The 14417-nt window shown below is 45.3% G+C and overlaps 1 protein-coding gene across 3 annotated transcripts in view; it reads left to right on the plus strand.

Moving 5' to 3' along the window:
• LOC124545294 overlaps positions 1-14417 on the plus strand; it is a 51849-nt gene that overhangs the window by 10983 nt on the left and 26449 nt on the right. For all 3 annotated transcript variants that reach the window (XM_047124188.1, XM_047124187.1, XM_047124190.1), the window contains exons 3-4: positions 1533-1742; positions 14143-14288. In XM_047124188.1, coding sequence (XP_046980144.1) covers positions 1533-1742; positions 14143-14288 — 356 coding nt within the window. The remainder of the gene's footprint in view (positions 1-1532; positions 1743-14142; positions 14289-14417) is intronic.

A 14417-nucleotide genomic window follows, 5' to 3' on the forward strand; every position in this document is an offset into this window, starting at 1 on the left:
TGGTTGGCACTTAGGAGTACCTTCCGATGCTATCCGTACAAAATGCATTGGCATCATGAACTGTTACCTGGCGATTTAGTGAAACGGAGGGCATTTGCGGTGTGGGCGTTTCAAAAGATGGCGGCAGATGGCGATTGGTTGAATAACGTGTTGTGGACCGACGTAGCTCATTTCACGCTCCGAGGGTCTGTCAACGCCCACAACTGCAGAATTTGAGTTACCGAAATTCCTAGAACTGTCGTGGAAACTCCATTGCACGACCAGAAAGTCACGGTATGGGTTGGATTTACCACATCTACCGTTATCGGGCCTTTTTTCTTCGAGGAAATGCGTGATTCTGGTTTTGTAACTGCTACCGTGACGGGTGAGAGGTACGCCGATATGTTACAGAATCGCATCATCCCCAACCTGGCTGATAAACACCTGCTAGAACGTACGATGTTTATGCAGGATGGCGCCCCACACCATATTGCTAGACGCGTGAAAGATCTCTTGCGCGCGTCGTTTAGTGATGATGGTGTGCTCAGCCGCCACTTTCGTCATGCTTGGCCTCCCAGGTCCCCAGACCTCAGTCCGTGCGATTATTGGCTTTGGGGTTACCTGAAGTCGCAAGTGTATCGTGATCGACAGACATCTCTACGGATTCTGAAAGACAACACCCGACGCCAATGCCTCACCGTTATTCCGGTCATGCTTTACAGTGCTGTCCACAACATTATTCCTCGACTACAGCTATTGTTGAGGAATGATGGTGGACATATTGAGCATTTAAAATGGTTCAAATGGCTCTGAGCACTATGGGACTTAACTTCTAAGGTCATCAGTCCCCTAAAACTTAGAACTACTTAAACCGAACTAACCTAAGGACATCACAAACATCCATGCCCGAGGCACGATTCGAACCTGCGACCGTAGCGGTCGCGCGGTTCGGGACTGTAGCGCCTAGAACCGCTCGGCCACTTCGGCTGGCCTTGAGCATTTCCTGTAAAGAACATCATCTTTGCTTTGTCTTACTTTGTTACGCTAATTATTGCTATTCTGATCAGATGAAGCGCCATTTGTCGGACATTTTTTGAACTTTTGTAATTTTTTTTTATTCTTTTATTTTTGATTCCAATAAAACCCCATGTCATTCCAAGCATGTGTGTCAATTTGTACCTCTCTATCTACATTATTCCGTGATTCATCCTATTTTCAAATTTATGCTGACTTTTTGATCACCCGGCATATTAATAAACGATTTTTTTTCCTTGAGTTGTTCGTCAGCGCCGGCCGGAGTGGATGAGCGGTTCTAGGCGCTACAGTCTGGAACCGCGCGACCGCTACGGTCGCAGGTTCGAATCCTGCCTCGGGCATGGATGTGTGTGATGTCCTTAGATTAGCTAGGTTTAAGTAGTTCTAAGTTCTAAGGGACTGATGAGCATAGCAGTTAAGTCCCATAGTGCTCGGAGCCATTCGATTTTTGTTCGTCAGCTGGCCTTTCTACCGCCTTTCACCACTAGGAACTGAGGAATCGTGCTCGTATTTCGCAGAGACGGTGAGCCGGCGCTGGAACTGGGGCGCGTGCACTGCGTGCTGCAGCCCGCTGCCTCGGTGCCCGCCGACGTCTTTGACTTCCGCGCGACGCGCCTCGCCTCGGGGCTGCCTGCATTCCTCTGCCTTCGTCTGGACGCTGCCAGGACCCTCGCTGAGCCGCTGGTGGAGAGCGCCGCGCCGCCAGTGGCGGACGCACTCGTCTTCAGGTCAAGCTCTGTCTCGCCCACTTGAGCAGGCTGGTAACGCACTCCACAAAGGAGACGGTAGAACACTTGATACACTACTGGCCGTTAAAATTGCTACACCACGAGGATGACGTCCTACAGACGCGAAATTTAACCGAAGGCAAGAAGATGCTGTGATATGCAAATGATTAGTTTTTCAGAGCATTCACACAAGGTTGGCGCCGGTGGCGACACCTACAACGTGCTGACATGAGGAAAGTTCCCAATCGTTTTTTCTCATACACAAACAGCAGTTGACCGGCGTTGCCTGGTGAAACGTTGTTGTGATGCCTCGTGTAAGGAGGAGAAATGCGTACCATCACTTATCCGACTTTGATAAAGGTCGGATTGTAGCCTATCGCGATTGCTGTTTACCGTATCGCGACATTGCTGCTCGCGTTGGTCGAGATCCAATGACTGTTAGCAGAATATGGAATCGGTGGGTTCAGGAGGGTAATACGGAACGCCGTGCTGGATCCCAACGGTTCGTATCACCAGCAGTCGAAATGAAAGGCATCTTATCCGCATGTCTGTAAGGGATCGTGCAGCCACGTCTCGGTGCCTAACAGATGGGGACGTTTTCAAGAAAACAACCATTTGGACGAACAGTTCGACGACGTTTGCAGCAGCATGGGCTATCAGCTCGGAGACCATGGCTGCGGTTACACTTGACGCTACATCACAGACAGGAGCGCCTGCGATGGTGTACTCAACGACGAACCTGGGTGCACGAATGGCAGAACGTCATTTTTTCGGATGAATCCAGGTTCTGTTTACAGCATTATGATGGTCGAATCCGTGTTTGGCGACATCGCGGTGAACGCACATTGGAAGCGTGTATCCGTCATCGCCATGCTGGCGTATTACCTGGCGTGATGGTATGGGGTGCCATTGGTTACACGTCTCGGTCACCTCTTGTTCGCATTGACGGCACTTTGAACAGTGGACGTTACATTTCAGATGTGTTACGACCCGTGGCTCTACCCTCCATTCGAACCCTGCGAAATCCTACATTTCAGCAGGATAATGCACGACCGCATGTTGAAGGTCCTGTACGGGACTTTCTGGATACAGAAAATATTTGACTGCTGCCCTAGCCAGCACATTCTCCAGATCTCTCACCAACTGAAAACGTCTGGTCAATGGTGGCTGAGCAACTGGCTCGTTACAATACGCCAGTTACTACTCTTGATGAACTGTGGTATCGTGTTGAACCTGCATGGGCAGCTGTACCTTTACACGTCATCCAAGCTCTGTTTGACTCAATGCCCAGGCGTATCAAGGCCGTTATTATGGATCTATGCACCCAAATTGCGTGAAAATGTAATCACGTGTCAGTTTTAGTATAATACATTTGTCCAATGAATACCAGTTTGTCATCTGCATTTCTTCTTGGTGAAGCAATTTTAATGGCCAGTAGTGTACAACACACGGACAATCAAAGCACCCTCTTTTGTGCCAACTTCGTCACCCCACAGTAACAAATGCACCCGACGTCATCAGTTGGGTGATGATTACAGGGTGTTGAACAAAATGGTATTCCATATATTGAGATGTGGTAGTATGAACCAATATAAGAGAAAAAATTGTCTTCTAAACATGGGCTCTGAAATGCATCTATTGTCAAAGCCTCAAGCACTTGTTCATCTTCGCTACTGTGAAACACATCTCTTCTCCTACAAGCTCTTTTCTATTTCGAACGACCTACAGAACGCACCCCCCAAACTAATAGAAACTAATAACTACAGAATGAATCCTCCAAAAGTGAAGTACCTAAATGTCCCTACTAAAACTGAACTCCGCCCTAACGGACCACGAAGGCCCAACGGTACCGACCGGCCGGCGTCTCATCCTCAGCCCACAGGTGCCACTGGATGCGGATATGGAGAGGCATGGGGTCAGCATACCCTTCTCCCGGCTGTATGACGTTTTACGAGACCGGAGCCTCTGCATCTCGATCAAGTAGCTCCACATCTGGCCTCGCAAGGGCTGAGGGCACCCCGATTGCTAACAGCGCTCGGCAGACCTCATGGTCACCTATCCAATTGCTAGCCCAGTCCGACAGCGCTTAACTTCGCTGATCTGACGGGAACCGGCGTTACCACTGCGGCAAGGCTGTTGACAAATGGCCCTATACCCGCACCAAATTTTCTTGTCAGACGGTTGGTTGAGAACGACCATTCGATAACCGAATCCACCCCCCAAACCCCGCCTCTCAGGCTCTCCAATACATCTGACGCCCACCTCAACTTCAAATTGTACGGCGAACCGGGTGATTCAAGAAGAAAGAACAGATTTGAATTGTTTGTTACGGAAAAACTATAAAAAATAGAAACATATTCCGCATGGCAATGCATACAAGAAATGTCAAAGTTTTGACACAGCTTTGATGTTTCTGTGTTGGAATTTTCGCAAAGTTAATCCAATGGTCAAGGGCAACGTGCATTCCGCTGTCGATCCAGCAAGAAGCCACCTCTGCACATGCAAATTAACGACTGAGATACAAAATTCTCGGAAGCTGGTTGCATATGTAAAGGGAAGAGCACTGGTCGGCCATGCAGGTCTACGACCATAACAGAAGGAACGCATTATGCACTTCATTTCTCCAGTATATGGAATATGATATTTTTTATGGAAGATTCATTTCTTCGGATGAATCGACGTTTCATATGTCGGTTACAGTTAGCCGCCATAATGTAACAATTTGGGGGAGGGGGGGGGGGGCGCAAAACCCTGGCGTGACATGAAAGAGGACACGAAAAAGACTCACCGAAATTGAATGTGTTTTGAGCTGTTTCTGTTCACAGAGTTTATGGATCTTTCTTCTTTGTGGAGGAAACTCTGGCAGGAATATCTTACCTAGATATGATGAAGAATTGATTGTTTCCCCAACTACAGGAAGATTATAATGATTTCATTTTTATGCATGACAGCACTCCACGCCACCTACCTCTTGAGGTGCAGAGTTATCTTGTAAACACCATCCCACAAAGTTGGATTGGAAGAGGTGTGCAAGAAGACCTTAAGTAGTGGAATAACGCTGTTTCAAAGACAAATAATTTATTCACAATGGCGACTAGCTTTTTCCCACTCTCACTCCATTTGACATTACACCCCATCAACCCCCTGGAAACGGCGTGAAATTTTGGCAGGAAATAGCGCAATTGGGGTACCTCCACTATCCTAACTCCCTCACCCCTCCCCACACCCCTATGTGGTCACCCAATCTGCACCAATCCTATGATATCATCCCTGTAAATGGCAGAAAATTGTGAGTCTCTGTTCAGATGCAAGAGAGGAAGGCTAGGTTAGTGTCCTTTTTTACCTTTTTTTGTGGGAAACGGTAATACTGTGCTGGACTGGAAGGCAGGGTATTATATATATATATATATATATATATATATATATATATATATATATATATAGCTCAACTGGACTATTTAGAGTAACCTAAGTTGGAGACGTGTGTTCGCCTTGAACTGCAAGGACCGACTGAGCTAATTCACACTACATCCACCAGACAGCACTGTTGGCCTACCCCCTCCTGCTCGCCCCTTCCCACCCCTCTTATGAGGTCACTCACCCTCACCACCAACCCCTGTCCTGGAAATGGAAGGAAAAGGTCAGTATCTGTCCAGCTGTCAGAGAGGGAGGTTAGGTTAGCGTACTTTATTTTTGATGGGAAACTGAAGTAAAGATCACTCCTAATTATACATTTACATGCACAGTACTACATGAGTGCCTAAAATCTTAATATGCAAAAAATTTGAGATGTCATTCAACTGGTGTTTTCTTGCTGGAAAGATTCACAATTCCGCACTAGTAGCAGGCGGACTCAAAAAATTAATAACAGCTCTACGTAGGACACTTCCTTCACCTACAAGTCGAAATAAATGTCCCTGCTCCACAAACGAATAGGGGGAAAAAGTTTCAGTCTTAAACAATAATTGAAACAACCCCGTAAACTGGTGCGCGCAGAGAATTTAAGAAGGGAACTGCAGTTATGTTAAAAAAATGGGACTTTACGTACCTGTTACTTACAATAACACCATGGTAAAAAAACGATTGTACGAAAGATAACACTACTTCTTCCGTAAATTACAACTGCATGCTGTGGGATATAAAAACATGAAAAAGCTTTATAAATTAGCAGGTGCTGCGTCTACGACGCAGATAAACCATTTGTCTGCAATGTACCCTTGTACGGAAGTGAAACGTGGAGGGTAAGTTCAGACAAGGAGAGAAACCTTTTGAATTGCGGTGCTACAGGAAAGTGCTTAACAATATACGGGTGGTTCGAACAACAAAGGTAAAAAGCAAAGGAAGAAAGAAACTTATAGCACAACTTGACTAACAAAAGGAATCGGCTAATACATAAGGATTGTGCAAATGTTCGCAAAGCCTTGGTTTTGCTGTTTGGTATTCCGATTGCTATGGGTTTATTTATCGATAGTCATTTTTTATTTGTAGTTCACTGCTGCTATTTGAGTTTACATATTGTTATTTTGTCATTCAGAGATACTGAGTGGAGTTGTGGAAGCCACAAAATGGAGAGCCAAGTGGAGAAATCGGAACATTTCTAACATATGTCATTGAACGGAGCACCACAAAAATATGGTTTTCTCGTTTTAAGGGGGATCGTTTTGAGATTATTGACTCTCCTCATTCAGGAAGACATTAGCGGTCTGATGAAGCTCGTTTCAACGCATTAATCCACACTTATCCACGTCAGTGTATTCGGGAACTGCTAAATGTGATCATTTCATCATTCTGCGACATCTGTACGCAAACGGAAGGTTCAAAAATCAGGTGTTTGGGTACCGCATGCGCTAAAACAAAATCACAGAAAATAGTGCATGAACATACACTACTGGCCATTAAAATTGCTACACCACGAAGATGACGTTCCACAGATGCGAAATTTAACCGACAGGAAGAAGATGCTGTGATATGCAAATGATTAGCTTTTCAGAGCATTCTTACAAGGGTAGCGCCGATGGCGACACCTACAACGTGCTCACATGAGGAAAGATTCCAACCGATTTCTCATACACAAACAGCAGTTGACCGGCGTTGCCTGGTGAAACGTTGTTGTGAAGCCTCGTGTAAGGAGGAGAAATGCGTACCATCACGTTTCCGACTTTGATAAAGATCGGATTGTAGCCTAACGCGATTGCGGTTTATCGTATTGCGACATTGTTGCTCGCATTGGTCGAGATCCAATGACTGTTAGCAGAATATGGAATCGGTGGGTTCAGGAGGGTAATACGGCCTCGTATCACTAGCAGTCGAGATGACAGGCATCTTATCCGCATGGCTGTAACGAATCGTGCAGCCACGTCGCGATCCCCGAGTCAACAGATGGGGACGTTTGCAAGACAACAACCATCTGCACGAACAGTTCGACGACGTTTTCAGCAGCATGGACTATCAGCTCGGAGACCATAGCTGCGGTTACCGTTGACGCTGCATCACAGACAGGAGCGCCTGCGATGGTGTACTCAACGACGAACCTGGATGCACCAATGGCAAGACGTCATTTTTTCGGATGAATCTAAGTTCTGTTTACAGCATCATGATTTTCGCATCCGTGTTTGGCGACATCGGGGTGAACGCACATTGGAAGCATGTATTATTCATCGCCATACTGGCGTATCACCCGGCGTGATGGTATGGGGTGCGTCTCGGCCACCTATTTTTCGCATTGACGGTACTTTGAACAGTGAACGTTACATTTCAGATGTGTTACGACCCGTGGCTCTACCCTTCATTCAACCCCTGCGAAACCATTTTAGCAGGATAATGCACAACCGCATGTTGCAGGTCCTGTACGGGCCTTTCTGGATACAGAAAATGTTCGACTGCTGCCCTGGCCAGCACATTCTCCACATCTGTCACCAATTGAAAACGTCTGGTCAATGGTGGCCGAGCAACTGGCTCGTTATAATACGCCAGTGACTACTCTTGATGACCTGTGGTATCGTGTTGAAGCTGCATGGGCAGTTGTACCTTTACACGTCATCCAAGCTCTGTTTGATTCAATGCCCAGGCGTATCAATGCCGTTATTACGGCCAGATGTGGTTGTTCTGGGTACTGATTTCTCAGGATCCATGCACCGAAATTCCGTGAAAATGTAATCACGTGACAGTTCTAGTATAATATATTTGTCCAATGAATACCCTTTATCATCTGCATTTCTTCTTTGTGTAGCAATTTTAATGGCCAGTAGTGTATGTGCGTCTCTATTTGCTCATCATCAGCTGGCTCGTGAACAACACCGACGTTTACTATCCTGCATCGTTATCGCCGACGAAAAATGGTGTCCTTAAGCTAACATTAGGAAAAGAAATGGGGGTTGAGCCCAAAGAAAGCAGCAACTCCCCGTACAAAGATTTGCGTGCATTCATAAAAGACAATGTTATGCACTTGGTGGAACAGCGACAGTTTGGTGTACAACAAATTGCTTGCCCGAGATGTAACCACCACTTCTGACATTTATTGTCAACAACTGAGACGTCTTGCAGACGCAATCCAAGAACAACGACCAGAAAGACTGCGTGAAGTGATGTTGTATCACGATAACGACCACCAGCGCTCTGCTAGACTGAGAAAAAACATTATCTAGGAGCTGCGTTGGGGAAGTCATTCACCTTGTTCAATGGATCTTGTGCCCTTAGATTTTCGCGTTTTCCGCCCTCTGTCGAACAACCTTCGAAGATCTTCCTTTCCAGGTGAAAACGAGCTCCGAACATGCCTCGATGAGTTAAACCACGTTATTCCTATAATTGCGGACTCGAAAAGTTACCCCAGCATTGGCAGAATGTTGTAAATAATGGAGGAGAGTGACTGAAGTCTCTGTCATGTGTAACTGTTGTGATTATCAAACTTAATGGAGAAACGCTACCAACTTATGCTCCAACCGAGTACATTCTGAGGCATCAAGGACTAGAGCCAGTTTTGTATGGAAAGTAAGCGTGTGAGATGAAAGATTAGTGGGAGACCTAGGCGTGAACGCAGTAACCAGGTTCAAAAAGATGGAGATTACAGTAGTTAATCAGGGAGTAAGATGCTTGTACGGGGTAGACTAGGGTAGACAGCTGTGTCAAATCAATCTTCAGGCTGACAATTACAGATAACAACCACGCCTCGTTTCTGCTATGTCTCAACCCTTTTTCGTTTACTCTCAGTCAGTGTTCTGGGTTCAGTCTGCACTTCTTCCTCTTATCACAGAGGCTGGCAAGCAGGGTATATACAGAATACAACGCCGTACCGCCGAACTCATTCTGATATCATTATTATAGTGTAAGGAAAATATGGTCGTCTAAAATGGCAATGCCCCCACCACGTACTCAACAGTTTTGCTATTCCCTCCCTAAGACGCTTATTTCCTCTGGTCAAAACGGTCGCAAGATATGTCTTGCACTGAACATGTGTGGGATACGACAGAACGTGATTTGTCCTACTGCACGTTACCTACAGTTAGTCTTGAGCAATTGGCACAACCAGTTGAATTAGTATGGAACAATGTTTCTGAAGACGACATGTAACATTTCGTTTTAGATACTCATCCTCATCAACTCTGTCAGACTGTTGGCGAATTGCCATTCAGCTGATGTTGTTACAGGGTATAAAATTCACATCGCGTTTGCCAAGTGGCAATACACTCAGATCTCTTGAAGCATCACCACAGTTTCAGGAAAACATTTATTTGATATTATTTCTTCACACATGATGCCCTGAGGTGATAAAAGTCATGAGGCAGCGACACGCACATTACAGATGGCGGCAGTATCGCACACAAAAGGTATAAAATGGCAATGTATTGGCGGAGCTGTCATTTGTACTCAGCTGGTTCATGTGAAAGATATCCAAAGTGGTTATGGCTGCGCGACGGGAATTAACAGACTTTGAACCGGAATGATAGTTGGAGATAGACGCATGAGACATTCAATTTCGTATTACAGGCGTTACTCTCACCACGGATATCGCAGTAGCCAACGACCATCGGTTAACGACCCAGAGCAGCGGCGTTTGCATATAGTTGTCATTGCAAACAGACAGGCAACACTGCGTGACATAACCGCAGAAATCAATCTGGGACGTACGACGAACGCATCCGCTAGGGCAGTGTGAAGCAATTTGGCGTTAACGCGCTATGACAGCAGACGACCGACGCGAGTGTCTTTGCTAACAGCACAACAACACCGTGAGCGCCTCTCGTGGGCTAGTGACAATACCGATTGGACACTAGACGATTGGAAAACCGTGACCTGGTCAGCTTAGTCCCGATTTCAGCTGGTAAGAGCTGATGACAGGTTTCGAGGGTGGCGCAGACCCCACAAAACCATGGACGCACGTTGTCAACAAGGCTCTGTGCAAGCTGGTGGTGGGTCCATAATGATGTGGGCTGTGTTTATATGGAATGGACTGGGTCCTTTGGTCCAACTAAACTGACCATTGACTGGAAACAATGCAATGCAATTTTTGTGGGTGACAGTGTGCTATGTCACCAGAAGACATTTCTTCGAGATTCGTTTGAAGAACATTCTGGAGAATTCGAGGGACTGATTTGGCCAGCAAGATCATCCGACATGAATCCCATTGAACATTTATAGTGCGTAATCGAGAGGTCGGTTCATCCACAGAATCCTGCAACATTTTCGCAATAATGGACAACTACAGAGACAGCATTGCTCAATATTTCTGGGGGGGGGGGAGGGAGGGGAGCTCCAACGACTTGTTGAGACGATGTGGCGTCGAGTTCCTGCCTTTCGCCTGGCAAAAGGAGGTCCGAAACAATATTAGGAGGTATTCCATGACTTTTGTCATCTCATTGTGTGTTGCAAATGGTAGATATGCGAACACGTGAAAGGGCACATTTCGTCTTGCAAAGGGTTAAGCATTATGCCAAATAGTCTGCTTATAATAAAGTTATGAAATGAATCATTTCAAACGAACTATTAGCTTAGAAAATGTTCTATAGGCAGCAGACCTGGCCGTGGACGGTGCAAGTTCAATAGAAACATAAGTATTATCCGGTGTTCCGCAATGATGGTAACATAAACAACCACCAATCACTTATTTGTATCTCAGCTCGAATTTGACTCTCGAACCGTGAAAAATGAGGGTTCTGTAATTTTCTGAGGAAAGAAAACTAAATTAATTAGTAGAGTTGCAAACATTTCTTCGTCATTTTAAAACTGAAATCTCAATGATGAATGTAAAGAGGGTTTAAGCTGGATGCCATTGATGTCGTAAGTTTTGGAGATCTTGGCTTATTTGCAAACCACATATGGTTTAATTTTCATGGGACTGCACATTAGAAATTGTCGGATGATAACGATCCAGGAATGCCGAGCAAGTTTTAGCTACGATATTATATTTTGTGACGGCCATACTCATGTTGTCCATCATTAGCTATTTAATGTACTGTAAATAGCTGTCTTTAACATACTAACTAGTTTCAGGATGTGGCCATTTTTAAATGCAGATGTGCATCGATAACGTGTGTGTCAGAACATTTAAAATCAGTTCGTATTGTGTGGACCTAATTAGTCGCGATGGTGATTGGCTGTCAAACTCATGTTGCCCACCATAGGCTATTTAATTTATTGAAATGAGTTGACCTTATACTCCAACATCTAATTTGAATTTCTAGCTGATTTCAGGCAGTGGCCGTTTTTAAATGTACACTATATGATCAAAAGTATCCGAACACCCCCAAAAACATACGCTGGAAAGGGGCATTGTGCTGCCCCTTACTTGCAGGCACTCCATTCAGCGACTACTGAGGTAGTCATTAGGCATCGTGAGAGAGGAGAATACGGCGCTCCGCGGAACTCATGGACTTCCAACGTGGTCCGGTGATTAGGTGTCACTTGTGTCATACGTCTGTACGCGATATTTCCACACTCCTAAACATCCCTGGGTCCACTATTTCCGATGTGGTAGTGAAGTGAATACGTGAAGGGACATGTACAGCACAAAAGCGTAACAAAAGCGTACAGGCCGACCTCGTCTGTTGACTGACAGAGACCGCCGACAGCTGAAGAGGGTCGTAATTTGTAATAGGCGGACATCTATCCAGACCATCACACAGGAATTCCGAACTGCATCTGGATCCACTGCAAAAACTATGACAGTTATGAGGGAGGTGAGAAAACTTGGATTTCATGGTCGAGCGGCTGCTCATAAGGCACACATCACGCCTGTATATGTCAAACATTGGCCAATTGAACAGTGGAAAAATGTTGTGTGGAGTGATGAATCACGGTACACAATGTGGCGATCCTATGGCAGGGGGTGGGTATGGCGAATGCCCGGTGAACGTCATCTGCTACCGTGTGTAGTGCCAACAGTAAAATTCGGAGGCAGTGGTGTTATGGTGTGGTCGTGTTTTTCATGGAAGGGGCTTGCACACCTTGGTATTATGCGTGGTACTATCACAGCACAGGCCTACATTAATGTTTTAAGCACCTTCTTGCTTCCCATTGTTGAAGATCAATTCGGGGTTGGCGACTGCATCTTTCAACACGATCGAGCACCTGTTCGTAGTGCACGACCTGTGACGGAGTGGTTACACGACAATAACATCCCTATAATGGACTGTCCTGCACAGTGTCCTAACCTGTATCTTGTAGAACGCCTTTGGGATGTTTTGGAAAGCCGACGTCGTGCCAGGCCTCACCAACCGACGTCTATAAGTCTTCTCAGTGTAACACTCAGTGAAGAATGGGCTGCTATTCCTCAAGAAACCTTCCAGCACCTGACTGAACATATGGCTGCGAGGATGGAAGCTGTCATCAAGCCTAAGGGTGGGCCAACACCACATTGAATTCCAGCATTACCGATGGAGTGCGCCACGAACTTGTGAGTCATTTTCAGCCAGGTGTCCGGATGTAATGGAGATGTACATCGATAACATGTGTAGTCGTATTTAAAAGCAGTACGTGTTATGCGGACCTGAATAAGAAGAACCTAATGGAGCTTTTGCCTAATGAGGCCTTGGCTGCATTTGAACATGGCCATAACCAGAAAGTGGCTAGTAATGGAAAATAAATATTGAAGTTAACCTTCAGTTTGTTCTAGTTCATTAAACATCCTGTTGTGTCAATTATGTAGACAAAAACAAATATCATCCGTCTTTTGCAACTGAGTGTTTACTTTGTTTTTAACCAAACACGTTTCATACATTCATATTAGACATCATCAGATTAATGTTTAGCTACACATATTATGATGTGAGTTAGGTTATCTTACTATTTACAAGGGTTGGTTTATGTTTCATTACGTCCTGCCGGCCGCGGTGGTCTTGCGGTTCTAGGCGCTACAGTCCGGAACCGCGGGACCGCTACGGTCGCAGGTTCGAATCCTGCCGGGGGCATGGGTGTGTGTGATGTCCTTAAGTTAGTTAGGTTTAAGTAGTTCTAAGTTCTAGGGGACTGATGACCTAAGATGTTAAGTCCCATAGTGCTCAGAGCCATTTGAGCCATTACGTACTTTTATGTTTCCTGTTCTTTTCACGTGTCCATTCGTTCTTTTGTAGGCACTAGAAGAACATAATGTATTAACGTTTCTCGCCGGACACTGTGCCTCGCCTTGATGTAGGACTGACTAAGGGATCATGGGAACTGTAGAGGGTGGGATTCTAGCGTGATAATGACCTGAGGAGAAATGCTGAGTTGCTGAATTGGTAGTATGGTAGTGCAGGCACTATGTGTGTGTGTGTGTGTGTGTGTGTGTGTGTGAGAGAGAGAGAGAGAGAGAGAGAGAGAGAGAGGGGGGGGGGGGGGAAGAGTATTTGTTTGTGTTTCAGTTTCATATTTTAATTCTTCTTTATTTCTTATGGTAAACTGCGAATTAGTTGGAATATTTTCCTTCTATTATTGCTTGTTGGCCATTTACTATATTTTCACTTTGTTTTATAGCGCTTGCACGGAATGTCCTTCCTGGAGAATGAGCCTGGCGTTGCTTTTATTATTATGGCGTAAGAGTACCACGTCTGGTTTCACACCACTGTGGAGGCGATGTTCTGCGTCTCGTAAAAGACGGATTGTAACTACACGATAAACATAATTGAAGTAGCAACTGAGAAAGAGAAGCTGCAAAGATATTAACAACATAAACAGGCTGTATTGTACGGAATGGTTTAGATTTTCAGAAAATACAATGAGGCTGTGGACGAGAATGGCTAGCAACGAATGTCACATTATTATATCGCGTACATTAACTATCCAAATCGTTACATTACCATGTGTCCAAACGTAGTTCGTGAAACGAATGGGATTAAATCAGCCCTTATTGGATAAAGCCACGACAGATATATACAGGTAAAGACTTGATTCTATTTTACCTGGCACTAAGGAGGATTTTCGTCTGCAGGTTCATCCGCGTTAACGTGCCGGATCTAGTGTGCCGTCCATTTTCGGACGTTCCTCTGTCGGAGTCGGACATCGAAGTGGAACTCTTTGGTTTCTTACATCCAGCCAGTGGGCCACTCAACTGTCGTTTCCGGCGTGTTTACGAAGGTAAGTAACGTTGAGATATCATAATTAACTATAGATAACGATATGACAGGCGAAGACGATGACGTTGGTAGATTTCAATAGGCAGGAATGATTCTGGAGAAATGCAATAAGTCTTCAGAGGAGAGTGCT

The sequence above is a fragment of the Schistocerca americana genome, chromosome 8 (assembly GCF_021461395.2).
Source record: "Schistocerca americana isolate TAMUIC-IGC-003095 chromosome 8, iqSchAmer2.1, whole genome shotgun sequence".
NCBI lineage: Eukaryota > Metazoa > Arthropoda > Insecta > Orthoptera > Acrididae > Schistocerca > Schistocerca americana.